Source organism: Aquarana catesbeiana, linkage group LG02 (assembly GCF_042186555.1).
Source record: "Aquarana catesbeiana isolate 2022-GZ linkage group LG02, ASM4218655v1, whole genome shotgun sequence".
NCBI classification, from domain to species: Eukaryota; Metazoa; Chordata; class Amphibia; order Anura; family Ranidae; genus Aquarana; species Aquarana catesbeiana.
In genome coordinates, this window is record NC_133325.1 from 406,235,898 (window position 1) to 406,251,031 (window position 15,134).

The window sequence follows — 15,134 nt, forward strand, 5'->3', positions numbered from 1 at the left end:
TGTAAGTCGGATGTTTGAAAGTAGGGGACCACCTGTATATACTATACGGCCTGCCCTATATACTCTGCATAAAATTTGGCGTTAGGTGTTGGTGGTACTAGAACACTGTAAGCCCTCACAGTTACTCTTGGTGGGCGCTGAAACAGGCCTTGCTGTGAAATATTATATCAAGAATTGTAATTACATGCCCCTGTTGAACAGGGGCAGAAAAATTGGGCCTGTGGTGGTGGTGCCACAACACTGCAAGCCCTCACAGTTACTCTTGGTGGGCGCAAGAACGGGCCCTGCTGTGAAATATTAGACCAAAAATTGTAATTACACGTCCCTGTTAAACAGGGGCAGAAAAATTGGGTCTTAGGCAGTGGTGGTGGTGCCACAACACTGTAACCTCACACAGATTCTGTTGAGTGCAGGAACGAGCCCTGCTGTGAAATATTAGAGCAAATATTGTAATTACATGCCCCTGTTAAACAGGGGCAGAAAAATTGGGCCTTAGGCGGTGGTGGTGGTGGCACAACACTGTAAAGCCTCACAGATACTCTTGTTGAGCGCAGGAATGGGCCCCGCTGTGAAATATAAGAGCAAATATTGTAATTACATGCCCCTGTTAAACAGGGGCACAAAAATTGGGCCTTAGGCACTGGTGGTGGTGCCACAACACTGCAACCCCTCGCAGATACTCTAGTTGAGCGCAGGAACGGGCCCTGCTACGAAATATTAGAGCAAATATTATAATTACATGCCCCTGTTAAATGGGTGCAGAAAAATTGGGCCTTAGGCACTGGTGGTGGTGCCCTGAAACAAAAATGTTCTTAGAAGCTATCAACATGAACATTGAGGAGGAATAGGATAGTCACTCAGCATAATAGGATAGTCACTCAGCATAGGCTGTCTTCAAGGGATCTCACATTCATAGAAAAATTAATCGGTTACATCAGCATCAGGTGCTTGGTAGCTGATTCATTTTAATGCAGATGAGCCGATCAACTGTGGACAGGGCACTCTGTGATCGGTTACAAAGCCTCCAGCAGCACTGAATGTGCGTTCAGAAAGAACGCTGGATGCAGGACATGCCAGTAGCTCAATTGCATATTGTACAAGCTCTGGCCAGTGATCCATCCTCAAGACCCAGTAACCCAGTGGATTTTCAGTTGGAAAGGTTTCCAAGTCTGATCTTGCCCCTAGGTATTCCTGCACCATGTAAATCAGATGCTGGCGATGGTTGCTGGAACCGATCAGACCTTGGGGCTGCGGACTAAAGAATTGTCTGAACGCATCGGACCTTCTCCACCGCTCCTTCTGTGACTGACCAAAGCCTCAGCAACACGTTGTCCAGGAGGACCAGGAAATTGTAACCTCCCAGGCTCTGGAAACGCATTGCACAAACCTATCTGCAAGGCCTCCCGAAGATGTTTCATCCTCTGCTCCCTCTGTGAAGGCTGGATAAGTTCCACAACCTTACCCTTGTAACGTGGATCAAGAAGGTTTGCCAGCCAGTAATGATCCCTCTCCTTGATACCACAAATCCGAGGGTCCTTTCGCAGGCTTTGCAGGATCAGGGAGGCCGTGCAGCGAAGGTTTGCTGAAACATTCGATCCGGAGTCCTCTGGGTTACTAAGGATGACATGATCCACAGCCACCTCCTCCCAGCCACGTACAAGTCCATGGGTTTCTGGGGACTGAAAATGATACCTTGAAGATTGCTGTTGATGCTGAGTGCTAGGCTCCACTTCCCTGCTGACACAATCCTCATCCTCCTCCTCCTCTTCCTGTGTGATCGGCGGGCCCTTAAGAATACTGTCTGGATAAAGGGGGCCTTGAGAGGTAAGGAAGTCCTCCTCTTCCTCCCTCTGTTCTGCCTCAAGAGCCCTGTCCATTATTCCACCAAGCGTGTGTTCCAACAGGAAGATAAGAAGGACAGTATCACTGATGCATACACTGTCACTGCTCACCATCCTCGTGGCCTCCTCAAATGGTGACAGGACAGTGCATGCATCCTTGATCAGTAGCCACTGGCGTGGCGAAAAAAAGCCAAGCTCCCCTGACCCTGTCCTGGTGCCATACTCACAGGTACTCATTGATGGCCCTCTGCTGCGAGTGCAGCCGCTGCAGCATTGCCAACATTGAATTCCACCTGGTGGGCATGTCACAAATGAAGCGGTTCTTGGGTAGGTTGCATTCCTTTTGAAGGTCAGCCAGCCGAGCACTGGCATTATATGACCAGCGGAAATGCCCCCAGACTTTCCTGGCCTGCCTCAGGAGATCCTGTAAGCCCGGGTACCTGCACAAGAACCGCTGCACCACCAAATTAAGGACGTGAGCCAAACAGGGAACATGGTTCAAGTGTCCCTGTCGGAGGGTGGAGAGGAGGTTGGTGCCATTGTCGCAAACCACCATTCCTGGCTGAAGCTGGCGTGGCATCAACCACCTCTGAGACTGCCCCTGCAGAGCTGACAAAATCTCTGCCCCAGTGTGGCTCCTGTCCCCTAAGCAGACCAACTCAAGCACCGCATGGCATCTTTTTGCCTGAGTGCTTGCGTAGCCCCTTGAACGCCTACGGAGCACCGCTGGTTCCGAGGACAAATCTGCAGAGGAAGAGGCCATAGAGGAAGAAGAAGAGCAGGGGGTGGAGGAGAGAGGTGTGGCAGAATCACCACTACTAGCATTTTGGAGGCGTGGTGGTGGAACAAGCTCCAACAATACTGCACCCTGTCCTGCATCCTTCCCAGCTGCCAGCAGAGTTACCCAGTGCGACGTGAAAGAAAAGTAACGTCCCTGTCCATGCCTGCTGGACCATGAGGCAGTGGTAATATGCACCTTACCGCTGACCGCCCTGTCCAACAAGGCCAAGACATTGCCTTCCACATGCCGGTAGAGAGCTGGAATGGCCTTCCATGAAAAGAAATGGCGTTTGGGAACCTGCCACTGAGGTACCACACATTCCACAATATTACGAAAGGGGGCAGAGTCTACCAGCTGAAAAGGCAGCAGTTGGAGTGCTAGCAATTTAGCCAAGCTAGCATTCAGCCGCTGAGCATGTGGATGGCTGGGACCGAATTTCTTTCGCCGGTTTAGCAACTGGGGTAGGGAAATTTGCCTGCTACAATCGGATGTTGGTGTAGCAAAAGCAGACTGCCCGCAAGTACGTGGCACACCTAATTCTACACCTTCATTCCTCTCAGTGCAGATTTCTAAGAGGACTGAAGGTATAGTGGGGATGGAGATCCCAGCTGATGAGGAGCAATGAGAGGTCCGCCTTGTTCTTTGGTGTGGGTCTTTTAAGTACTGTTGCCAACGGACTGCATGGGAGGTCGACATATGTCTGGTCAAGCATGTTGTGCCCAAGCGGCTGCTGTTTTGACCACGCTTGATACACTTCAGACATATGTTGCAAACAGCAACGGTGCGATCTGCTGCACACTTATTAAAAAAGGCCCACACCAAAAGACTTTTCAAAATACGCGGGAAGTCAGCAGCTCCCTGCAAATGCGGAGCTCTGCGGTGTGATGCAGTTGGGTGGCTGCCCTTAAGCTGGCCCCTGGAGGGCATCCTGCCTCGTTGGAGATGTGCCTCCTCCTCCCCTCTTCTATCAGGCACCCACGTAGAGTCAGTGACCTCATCATCCCCTCCCTCCTCATCACTGGAGCAAACCTGGCAGTATACTGCAGCTGGGGGAACATGACTGCCAGTTTCTTGTCCTTCTTGGGCACCCTCTCTCTCTGGGCTCACGTTACTGCCTTCCTCAACCTGGGTACCATCATCAGAGCCTTCTAAACGCTGCGCATCCTCCTGCAGCATGCACCCAATACTGTGGTCGAACAGTTTGGGGGACTCCTCCGTGCATGATGGAGGGGCTAGGGAAGGAGTGACTGATGACACTGGACCGATGGAATAGGCCGCTTTGGCAGCTGCATTGGCAGGCAAACTACTCTTAACCTGGGTGACAGAGGATGATGAGGATGGCTTAGTTATCCACTCTACCAACTCTTCTGCATATTGTGGATCAACACGGCTGGCTGCCAAAAAAAGGACAAGCGTGCCCCACGGCCACGTGCTGAGGATGCACCGTGTCCACGACCAGCACTGTTGGCTGTGGACAGAGCCTGCTTGCCCTCATTTAGTGGCCTGTGAGCGTCTGCCTATCCTTGGTGGCCTTCCAGACATGCTGTAAAATTTTATTAGCAAAACACCGCCTGAAGTTTACTAGAAAAAGTACACCAGGAATGGCTTGGCTAGACTAGAATGCAGTGGATATAGATAGATATATATATATATATGAGACTGTATATATATTTAATGCACTGCAGATCACTAAATCACTTGCCTGCCTGCTTGAAAACGTACACCAGGAATGGCCTGCACTCAGATATAGGCTTGGCTAGACTAGAATGCAGTGGATATATATGTAGGAGACTGTATATATATTTAATGCACTGCAGATCACTGAATCACATGCCTGCCTGAAAGTGTATTTGAAAACGTACACCAGGAATGGCCTGTAGTCAGATATAGGCTTAGCTACACTGGAATGCAGTGGATATATATATGTAGGAGACTGTATGCATATTTTATGCACTGCAGCTCACTGCATCGCCTGCCTGCCAGAAGTATATTAGAAACAGTACACCAGGAACGGCCTGCAGTGAGATCTAGCTAAACTGTATGCAGTGGATAGAGAGATTATATATATATATATATATATATATATATATATATATATATATATATATATATATATATAGGGTCTGAGCCAGAGGTGGTGGAACTGAGTTCTACCAAGTTCCCTCTAAAAAAAAGCCATATATATATATACACAAGCCTGTATGTATGTGTGTCTGTATATATATTTTTTTCCTCATTAATGTACACACAGCACCCCATATTGACAGAAAAACACAGAATTGTTGACATTTTTGCAGATTCATTAAAAAAGAAAAACTGAAATATCACATGGTCCTAAGTATTCAGACCCTTTGCTCAGTATTTAGTAGAAGCACCCTTTTGCTCTAATACAGCCATGAGTCTTTTTGGGAAGGATGCAACAAGTTTTTTTCACCTGGATTTGGGGATCCTCTGCCATTCCTCCTTGCAGATCCTCTCAAGTTCTGTCAGGTTGGATGGTAAACGTTGGTGGACAGCCATTTTTAGGTCTCTCCAGAGATGCTCAATTGGGTTTAAGTCAGGGCTCTGGCTGGGACATTCAAGAACAGTGACAGAGTTGTTGTGAAGCCACTCCTTTGTTATTTTAGCTGTATGCTTAGGGTCATTGTCTTGTTGTAAGGTAAACCTTCGGCCCAGTCTGAGGTCCTGAGCACTCTGGAGAAGGTTTTCATCCAGGATATCCCTGTACTTGGCCGCATTCATCTTTCCCTCGATTGCAACCAGTCGTCCTGTCTCTGCAGTTGAAAAACACCCCCACAGCATGATGCTGCCACCGTCATGCTTCATTGTTGGGACTATATTGGACAGGTGATGAGCAGTGCCTGATTTTCTCCACACATACCGCTTAGAATTAAGGCCAAAAAGTTCTATCTTGGTCTAATCAGACCAGAGAATCTTATTTCTCACCATCTTGGAGTCCTTTAGGTGTTTTTTTTAGCAAACTCCATGCGGGCTTTCATGTGTCTTGCACTGAGGAGAGGCTTCCGTCAGGCCACTCGGCCACAAAGCCCCGACTGGTGGAGGGCTGCAGTGATGGTTGACTTTCTACAACTTTTTCCCATCTCCCGACTGCATCTCTGGAGCTCAGCCACAGTGATCTTTGGGTTCTTCTTTACCTCTCTCACCAAGGCTCTTTTCTCCCGATAGCTCAGTTTGGCCACACGGCCAGCTCTAGGAAGGGTTCTGGTCGTCCCAAACGTCTTCCATTTAAGGATTATGGAGGCCACCATGCTCTTAGGAACCTTAAGTGCAGTGGAAATTTTTTTGTAACCTTGGCCAGATCTGTGCCTTGCCACAATTCTGTCTCTGAGCTCTTCAGGCAGTTCCTTTGACCTCATGATTCTCATTTGCTCTGACATGCACTGTGAGCTGTAAGATCTTATATAGACAGGTGTGTGGCTTTCCTAATCAAGTCCAATCAGTATAATCAAACACAGCTAGACTCAAATGAAGGTGTAGAACCATCTCAAGGATGATCAGAAGAAATGGACAGCACCTGAGTTAAATATATGAGTGTCACAGCAAAGGGTCTGAATACTTAGGACCATGTGATATTTCAGTTTTTCTTTTTTTAATAAATCTGCAAAAATGTCAACAATTCTGTGTTTTTTCCTGTCAATATGGGGTGCTGTGTGTACATTAATGAGGAAAAAAATTAACTTAATAGATTTTAGCAAGTGGCTGCAATATAACAAAGAGTGAAAAATTGAAGGGGGTCTGAATACTTTCCATCCCCACTGTGTATATGTGTGTGTATGTGTGTGTGTGTATATATATATTATATACACGAGACTGACTCGTAGAGATACTATATAAGTATTAAATACACTGCAGCTAACTGGCTAACTGAATCACCTGCCTGCCTGAAGTATATTAGAAACAGTACACCAGGAATGGCCTGCAGTCAGATCTTGTGTGTGTGTGTGTGTGTGTGTGTATGTATGTATGTGTGTGTGTATATATATATATATATATATATATATATATATATATATATATATATATATACATACATACATGGCTTTTTTTCTCAAACAATAGGTGCTGGAACTTAACCACGGCCCCACAAAACCCCTCCCCCTACACACACCCTCCAAATCACATCAAATAGTGGGTGTCTTCAGACAAATTTCATGAAAACAGTAGGAGGGTCTTAAAGGGGCATTAAATACCAGGATTGCATTACATACAGAGTGTAGTGCTAAACACAGAAACCAGACTTCTGTGTTTACAAGTGATTGTGGTGAGCAGGCACCAAAGGGTCTGAGCCAGAGGTGGTGGAACTGAGTTCCACCAAGTTCCCTCTGAAAAAAAGCCCTGTGTATATGTGTGTGTGTGTGTGTGTGTGTGTGTGTATATATATATATATATATATATATATATACACAAGCCTATATGTATGTGTGTGTATATATAATATATATATTAAATACACTGCAGCTAACTGAATCGCCTGCCTGCTCAATCTAAATGAAATAACACTCTCTCGGTCAACGCCAGCAACACACTACACAGGGCCGATCTGCAGGCGGCCTTATATAGTGTGGGGCGTGGACTTAACCCCCTGAGCCATAATTGGCCAAAGGCACCCTGCCTTTTGCCAATCATGGCTCTCTTTGCTGATGGCGCTGTGATTGGCCAAAGCATGCGGGTTATAGTGCATGCTTGGCCAATCAGACAGCAATGCACTGCGATGTCGCAGTGCATTATGGGGCGTGACACGCCGCTCTAATTTGGCGTGAACGCCCCATAATCGTATTTCGACGAACAATCTAACAGATTGACAAACGACCCGAACATAAAGCTCATCCCTAATCCCTGGAGTCCAGAATATTCTAGCAGACTTTCTTTCCAGAGTCCAATTGGGCATCAATGAATGGTCTCTCCATGTGGAAGTTTTCAGATGGATTCTGTGCCTGGGAATCAGCCCAAAAGTCGATCTGTTCGTCTCCCTGTGTAACAACAAGCTTGAGAAGTATTATTCGAGGAGTCGGTATCTCCAGGCCTTTCGGAACGGGTGCCCTGGAAATTCAGTGGGGCCTGTGCGTTTCCTCCAGTTTCAGTCATCTTCAGGTTTCTGCGAAGACTCCGCACAAGCAGATATGGAGGTAGTGGTAGTGATGCTATATTAGCCAAAAAAGCCATAGTTCCCCTTGCTGGTACAGCTCAGCTACTGGGACCCAGTGCCCCTTCCCCTCAGGCCGGACCTTCTGTTGCAGGGTGCTATTCTACATCCCTGTCAATAACAGTTGTGTCTGGTGGTCTCGTTCTTGAGAAAGGGAGATTAGTGGCCCTTGGCTGCTCCTCCAGAGCCATCTCTGCTCTCATGGATACTAGGAGAGTGAGCATAAAGCTTATGGGAGAATCTGGTCAAAGTTTGTTGAGTACTCTTCTGCAGCTGATGGGTCATGTGATGATCCAGAAGTTCAAAATATTCTGGGCTTCCTCTAGTCCAGTGGTTCTCAACTCCAGTCCTCAGGACCCACCAACAGGCCAGATTTTAAGTATTACCTTGGGGAGATGCAGACTATAATACTGCAATCACTGAGCAGCAAATGACCTGTGATGTATTTCAGTTATCTTGTAAACCTGGCCTATTAGTGGGTCCTGGGGACAGGAGTTGAGAACCACTGCTCTAGTCGGATTCAGATCTGGCCCTATCGGTCAATTCCCTCAGAGTACAAGTGTCAGCCTTATTGCTGCCATCTGGCAAACGGTTCAGAAATATTAGGGTGAGGACAAATTGTTTAAGGGAAAGTTTCTTCCCAAGAGCTATTCAGTGTATGAATTAAGTCTTCCATAAAAATAAATAGATAGTAATGAAGATTGAGACACAGGATCTTCCATTCTATTACTAGGTTAGAACCCACCAATTTGGGGTACTTTGTCGCAGTAAGTGGGCTTAGCACTATATGACCATATAGTGTGACCAAACCCCCGTATTTTTTTGAATATGTTCAGGTGTTTTTAACTAGCCCTGCAGGAAATGTCATTCATGAATGTGTGCACTGTAATATGTTTTGTTTTGTTAGTAATGAAGATTGGGCATCTGCTGAGATAACTGCTCCTGTTGGGGGGGGGGGATGATATGGGATTAGGTTTGTGTGCGTTGTTACTGTTGCATGTTGTTATTTATTCTTTTACATAATGTGAGTGTTTTATATGAAGAAATCTCATTGTGACAGGTGACAATAAAGAAATTATGTTATCGGCTTTCACAGGTGTTACCTGGGCTAGGCATCTTCTTGTCCGACAATTCTTCAAGGGAGCAACTAGGCTCAGACCTCAGAGAAAGCTAAGGTTTCCCATTTGGGACCTTCCTCTTGTCCTCGATTCCTTCTCGGGAATTGGAGCAGAGTGTGCTAGGTCTGTCTCCGTTAAAGACCTCTTTATCAAGTCCACCTTTTTTGTGGCCATCGCATCGGTGTAAAGAGCCTCGGAAATCTGAGCCATCGGACATAAAGAACCTTTCTTAAAGCTCTTCCCAGAAGAAATTGTTCTGCCAACCTTTAGAGTGACTGAGAGTACTAACATATGTCCTTTAGACGTGGGAGAGGTCACGCGGATGCTTAGTTGGTTTAAGCGCCTGTGTAGTAAACAGGGACTTGTGATTTTGACTCTCAGCAATGCCTTTCTTTGGTTCAGTTTCAAGGGTTCTAAGAATTGCTCAGAGACTCTGAAGTTATGTCTACAAGATACAGCTTCCTCCAGTCTTTCGGATCACCTGTAAACTCTTTTTGCCAGAAACGACAAAGGGAAACATGCCTCATCTAGGACGATTGTGGAATGGATGTCCTGGCCATCTGACAGACTCACAGAGCTAAGGGCTTGGCTTCTCTGTAGGCGGTGACAGCTCACTTGTCCAGAAGTATGTCTATGTCTCTGGCGGCTTTGCAGCATGTGGCTCCACATGTAATTTTTAGGGTGGCCTCGTGGTCCTCGATCATTACCTTTATGGTTCGTTATTGTGTAGAGCCTGCTTCTTTATCCTCTGTCAATTTTGGTTTTAACCACTTCAGCCCCGGAAGGATTTACCCCCTTCCTGACCAGAGCACTTTTTACAATTTGGCACTGCATCGCTTTAACTGCTAATTGCGCGGTCATGCAATGCTGTACCCAAACGAAATTTGCGTCCTTTTCTTCCCACAAATAGAGCTTTCTTTTGATGGTATTTGATCACCTCTGCAGTTTTTATTTTTTTCGCTATAAATGGAAAAAGCCTGAAAATTTTGAAAAAAAATGATATTTTCTACTTTTTGTTATTAAAAAAATCCAATAAACTCAATTTTAGTCATACATTTAGGCCAAAATGTATTCGGCCACATGTCTTTGGTAAAAAAAATGTCAATAAGCGTATATTTATTGGTTTGCGCAAAAGTTATAGCGTCTACAAGCTAGGGTACATTTTCTGGCATTTACACAGCTTTTAGTTTATGACTGCTTATGTCATTTCTTGAGGTGCTAAAATGGCAGGGCAGTACAACCCCCCCCCCCCCCCCCCCAAATGACCCCATTTTGGAAAGTAGACACCCCAAGGAAATTGATGAGAGGCTGAGAGCCCATTGAATATTAATTTTTTTTGTCCCAAGTGATTGAATAATGACAAAAAAAAATAATAAATTACAAAAAGTTGTCACTAAATGATATATTGCTCACACAGGCCATGGGCATATGTGGAATTGCACCCCAAAATACATTCAGCTGCTTCTCCTGAGTACGGAGATACCACATGTGTGGGAATTTTTGGGAGCCTAGCCACGTACGGGGCCCCGAAAACCAATCACCGCCTTCAAGATTTCTAAGGGCGTAAATTTTTGATTTCACTCCTCACTACCTATCACAGTTTTGAAGGCCATAAAATGCCCATATGGCACAAAACCCTCCCTAAATGACCCCATTTTGGAAAGTAGACACCCCAAGCTATTTGCTGAGAGGTATGTCGAGTTCATGGAATATTTTATATTGTGACACAAGTTGCGGAAAAGAGACAAATTTTTTTTTTTTTTGCACAAAGTTGTCACTAAATGATATATTGCTCAAACATGCTATGGGAATATGTGAAATTACACCCCAAAATACATTCTGTTGCTTCTCCTGAGTACGGGGATACCACATGTGTGAGACTTTTTTGGAGCCTAGCTGCGTACGGGGCCCCGAAAACCAATCACCGCCTTCAGGATTTCTAAGGGTGTAAATTTTTGATTTCACTCTTCACTGCCTATCACAGTTTCGGAGGCCATGGAATGCCCAGGTGGCACAAACCCCCCCAAATGACCCCATTTTGGAAAGTAGACACCCCGAGCTATTTGCTGAGAGGCATGGTGAGTATTTTGCAGAACAATAAAACGACAACTAATTTTTTATTTATTTTACACTTTTTTTTGTAACTAACTTTTATAACTGTAACCGGTTCCAGGTTCGGGTCTCTCAAAATGCGATGGCATCTTGGGAGACCCTGTAAAAGTGTGCCTAGTCTGTGCAGTGCTGTACCCTACGCTAATACTCAACTAGTGAATGGTAGCGTTCAAAACATTCACCAATGCAAAGACCAGGATTGTCAGGACAGGAGGGACAATAATAGTGGGTGTCACGCCTATATCCGCGCTTGCTGCAGACACAACATCTTTTTTGGGGGGGTTCGTTGGGTAGGGGTACTCGAGAGGACATAAAGAAAATGCCTCTCATGCAGCCGACTGCATTTGGTTGGGGATGTGAATGGGGGAAGTACGGGTGTTGCAGAAGTGGTGGGTTCCCAATTATTAGGATTGGCGAATGCAGCAGGAAGGGCACTATGGGCACGATGGGCCTGTGTTTGTCTTCTTGGTGGCAGCGGGACACTACTTGTGCTTGCCACCTCACCAGCTTGAACTGCACTTATGGGACTCGCCACGTCACCAAGTGTTACTGCAGTGCTGGTTTGACTACGACCGGGCTATACTAGGCCGCTGGTGCTTGCCAGTTCACCAAAACGCTACCAAAAAACTATTAGCGATCCCAGGGATCAGGCCTGACTCTGCGAACGCTGCAGTTATGTTTTTACTGTTTTGTAAATGACAGTGATCGATCGATACTGCACTTGGGTGAGCTGGGCTTGGCCGGGCGGAGGGGCAAAACGCAGGTGCTAGCAGGTATCTGGGCTGATCCTGCTAACACTGCGTTTTTGGGAACCCTAAACTGCTGGGGACGCTAGTACAGATCTGATCGGATCAGATATTGATCCGTTCAGATACTATACCACTAAGGGAGGTGTACGGTGCGTGCGTGGGTGTTAGCGGTACTGGCGCTAACCTGACTCTGTCTGGGGCAACGCATATCACCGCCGGGCGATCAGGGGGCTAAACCTTTATTAGGTAATAAACGGCGGGTGCCCTGACACTATAAAAAATAAACGAACTAACCAGCATCACCCATAACGGTTATACGGTGATCAGTGGTGAACGGGTTAACTAGGGGGCAATCAAGGGGCTAAAACATTTATTATATAGTATATGGGGGTCCCTGTCGCTATAAAACGCTGACGGCGAACCTAAATATTTACCTCCCTAACTAGCGTCACCAGTGACACTAATAAGGCGATCAGAAAAATTATTGCTTAGTGACACTGGCGACAGGGGGTGATCAAGGGGTTAAAACTTTATTAGGGGGGTACCCTAGACCTAAAGGGGGCTAACACTAACTGCCCTACCACACTAACTGTCACAAATTGACACCAATGCAGTAATCAGAAAAAAAAAAACTGCTTGGTGTCAGAGTGACAGGGGGGGTGGAGGGGTGATCGGGGGGTAAAGGGGGGTGTAATGTGTGCCTGGCATGTTCTACTGTGATGTGTTGTGTTGGTGCACTCACATTGCAGTCTTCTTTCCACGGCGCCGGAACGGAAAATACCGAGCCGAGGAGAGATGACATAATTTCCTCTGCCTCTGTGTACTATACAGAGGCAGGGGAATGATCTGATTGGCTGGGAGCGATCGCGAGGGGGGGCCACGACTGGATGGCCTTCACCTCCGATCGCCGGGGGGGACAGACGCCGACCACCTCGGGCACCGGTGGGTGTCCGATCGGACCCCCCGCCCGCGGGAGGCAGTTCAGGTAGGTGATTCTGCCTGCCCGTGCCATTCTGCCGCAGTATATCTGCGTGAGGCGGTCGGCAACTGGTTAAAGTCCTGTCTGTTGACAGTAAAAATTAAAGTGTTGTTCCGGGTTTCCCAACATGGTGTGTAGGGCTAGTTATTTCCCATACGTTTACTGCCATGGAGTCTGTCAGAAAAACTGAAAATTTCCTATCAAATACTTACCATAATTTTCCTTTCCTGATGGACTCCATGGCAGCAGGAGTTCCCTCCCAGTGTCATGAGTAGGCTAGTTATGGAACGTGGCCTCTGGCTCTGAGACAAAATTTATGGGGGTGGATGGGGTAGTATGGGATAGGAGAGGAGACGAGGTTAACCCATACATATGCTGCCATGGAGTCCAACAAGAAAGAAAAATTACGGTATTTGAGAGGAAATTTTCCATTTTACTAAGATCTGGAGCAACTGCACTTTCAAAGTACACTTTCTTTTTGCCTTTAGTAAATCAACCTCTACTGTATGTATATCTGAAGGCTGTAGAAGACCCCGCCCTATTTTTAAATGTCACTTTTACACTGATGTGTAAGTGGATTATTTCAAAACACTATCACTGATCTGGACCTGGAGAATTACACCATGCAGTGGACTTTAATAAATGTAACTCTAAAATGCACTTTTCTGTTGTCACTGATGCACTTTACATGGTGTCACTTTGCACTTACCGTATATAGTTATGGGTAGTTTTTACATAGGTTTTTATTTTTTAACTCTGCACTTTTAAAGAGATATACATTTTGTTAAATTATTGTTCAAAAGATGTGCCATCTACATTAGCTGTAGGTTAGAGCATAAAAGTTTTTTGTTTGTGATGTACTGTATTATATATGCATCAATTTCCACAATTTCTGCTAACTCCCGTGCTCCAAAGACATGCTTGTATGTTGATTGGATCCTTTCTACATTGTTCCTAGTATGTGTATGAATTCATACCTCCCAACTTTTTGAGATGGGAATGAGGGACAACTATCAGCACAAGTATGCAGACATAGGACACACCCTTGCCACGCCCCCTTAAAGGAGAATAGTACAAAAAAAAACAAGATTGGTTACACCCACAAGTGCTTTTTTACCACTACTATTTGTTTATATTGGCTTTTGGAATTTACAAATGCAGCAATTTAGAAATCAGATGAAAGGTTTAGCGCTGGAAAACACTTTTTGATAGATAAAAAGTGCATTTTGTATACAGCTATATAAATCAGACCAAAATGGGGGACAAATGAAGAGGAATATTGCTCAAAATCAGGGAGAGTTGGGAGCTAGGTTAATGTGAAGTAGGGAGTGTAAGTTCTCTGGAGGTAAGGACTGATGTGAATGTACAATATGTACCTGCAGGACAAGCATAATGTGCTAGTATGCATTGCCAATACAAGTGCTTTAATGCTAGGATAATACCTATATATGCATTTATGGATCCCTACTCCTTTCCCTCCTGACAAAGAGGAAAAGATAACAAAATGGAGTCCAGGTTCTGTGTGGATGGGAAAGGGACAATTTGCTATACATAACACAGATCATCCTTTAGGCATTTTGGTACAGAGGTAAATGATATAGTTTACATCTTTTTTTTCCTAAGAGCTCCTTGTTCTATATGGAATACAAAGTCTTAGCACGTGGTACAACCCCCAGTCTCCATTGTGAAAGGAGCCGGAAGTGTGCGCACTTCTTCTTATGCAGTCACTAGAGACACTTTGTTCACAGAGATGTCTTTGACGGGTTTTCTCGGGGCTGGAGCGATAACATGCACGCTTCACACATAGAGGGCGCTCATAAAATGGCTCCTCGAAGCGAGACAGGAAAAGCCCAAAGTCTTTGTCTGAGCACAAGGCTCTCGCCAACTCGCCTGTGGGCGGAACCGTGACGTCACTTCCGCTGGGCGGGCTTTAGCCGTTTCTTTTTATCTAGGGAGTCGGATCCGTTTGGCCGGAGAACAAGTCGGTGAGAGATCTAGGACGTACGTTAGAGGACAGACAGGAAAAAAAAAATACTTTCAACATGGAGTCTGAGACCAAGTATTTACCCGAGCTGATGGCGGAGAAGGACAGCCTGGACCCGTCCTTTACACACGCCATGAGCCTGCTCTCTAGCGGTGAGTATCTCGAGGTGGTGGAGCTGAGGTGAGGGGAGATGATGTCGGTACGGGGCAGGAATATAGATCGGAGGCGGGAGGTCGTCGTGTATAGAGCGGGGTTGTTATTGGGTGCGGTTCGGGGATTCTGAGTGATAAAAAAAAATGGCGCCTTCTATGGCGTGCATTGTGTGATGTGGGAATCCATGTGGAGGAGGAGGACGGCATTGTGTTCTTGGGGTCTGCTCTGCCCTATAGCGCCGCCATGTCCTACT

General features: G+C 46.0%; 1 protein-coding gene across 3 annotated transcripts in view; it reads left to right on the forward strand.

Moving 5' to 3' along the window:
* The first annotated feature begins 14,620 nt into the window (after nucleotides 1-14,620).
* KHDRBS1 (KH RNA binding domain containing, signal transduction associated 1) overlaps nucleotides 14,621-15,134 on the forward strand; it is a 30,131-nt gene continuing 29,617 nt past the window's right edge. For 2 of the 3 annotated variants that reach the window (XR_012241661.1, XM_073615376.1), the window contains exon 1: nucleotides 14,622-14,880. Coding sequence is in view for 2 of the 3 variants with exons in the window: in XM_073615376.1 (XP_073471477.1) it covers nucleotides 14,787-14,880 (94 nt within the window). In the remaining variant the exon portion in view is untranslated. Of the gene's footprint in view, nucleotides 14,881-15,134 lie in introns of all 3 variants that reach the window. The other variant, XM_073615377.1, reaches the window with a different exon arrangement.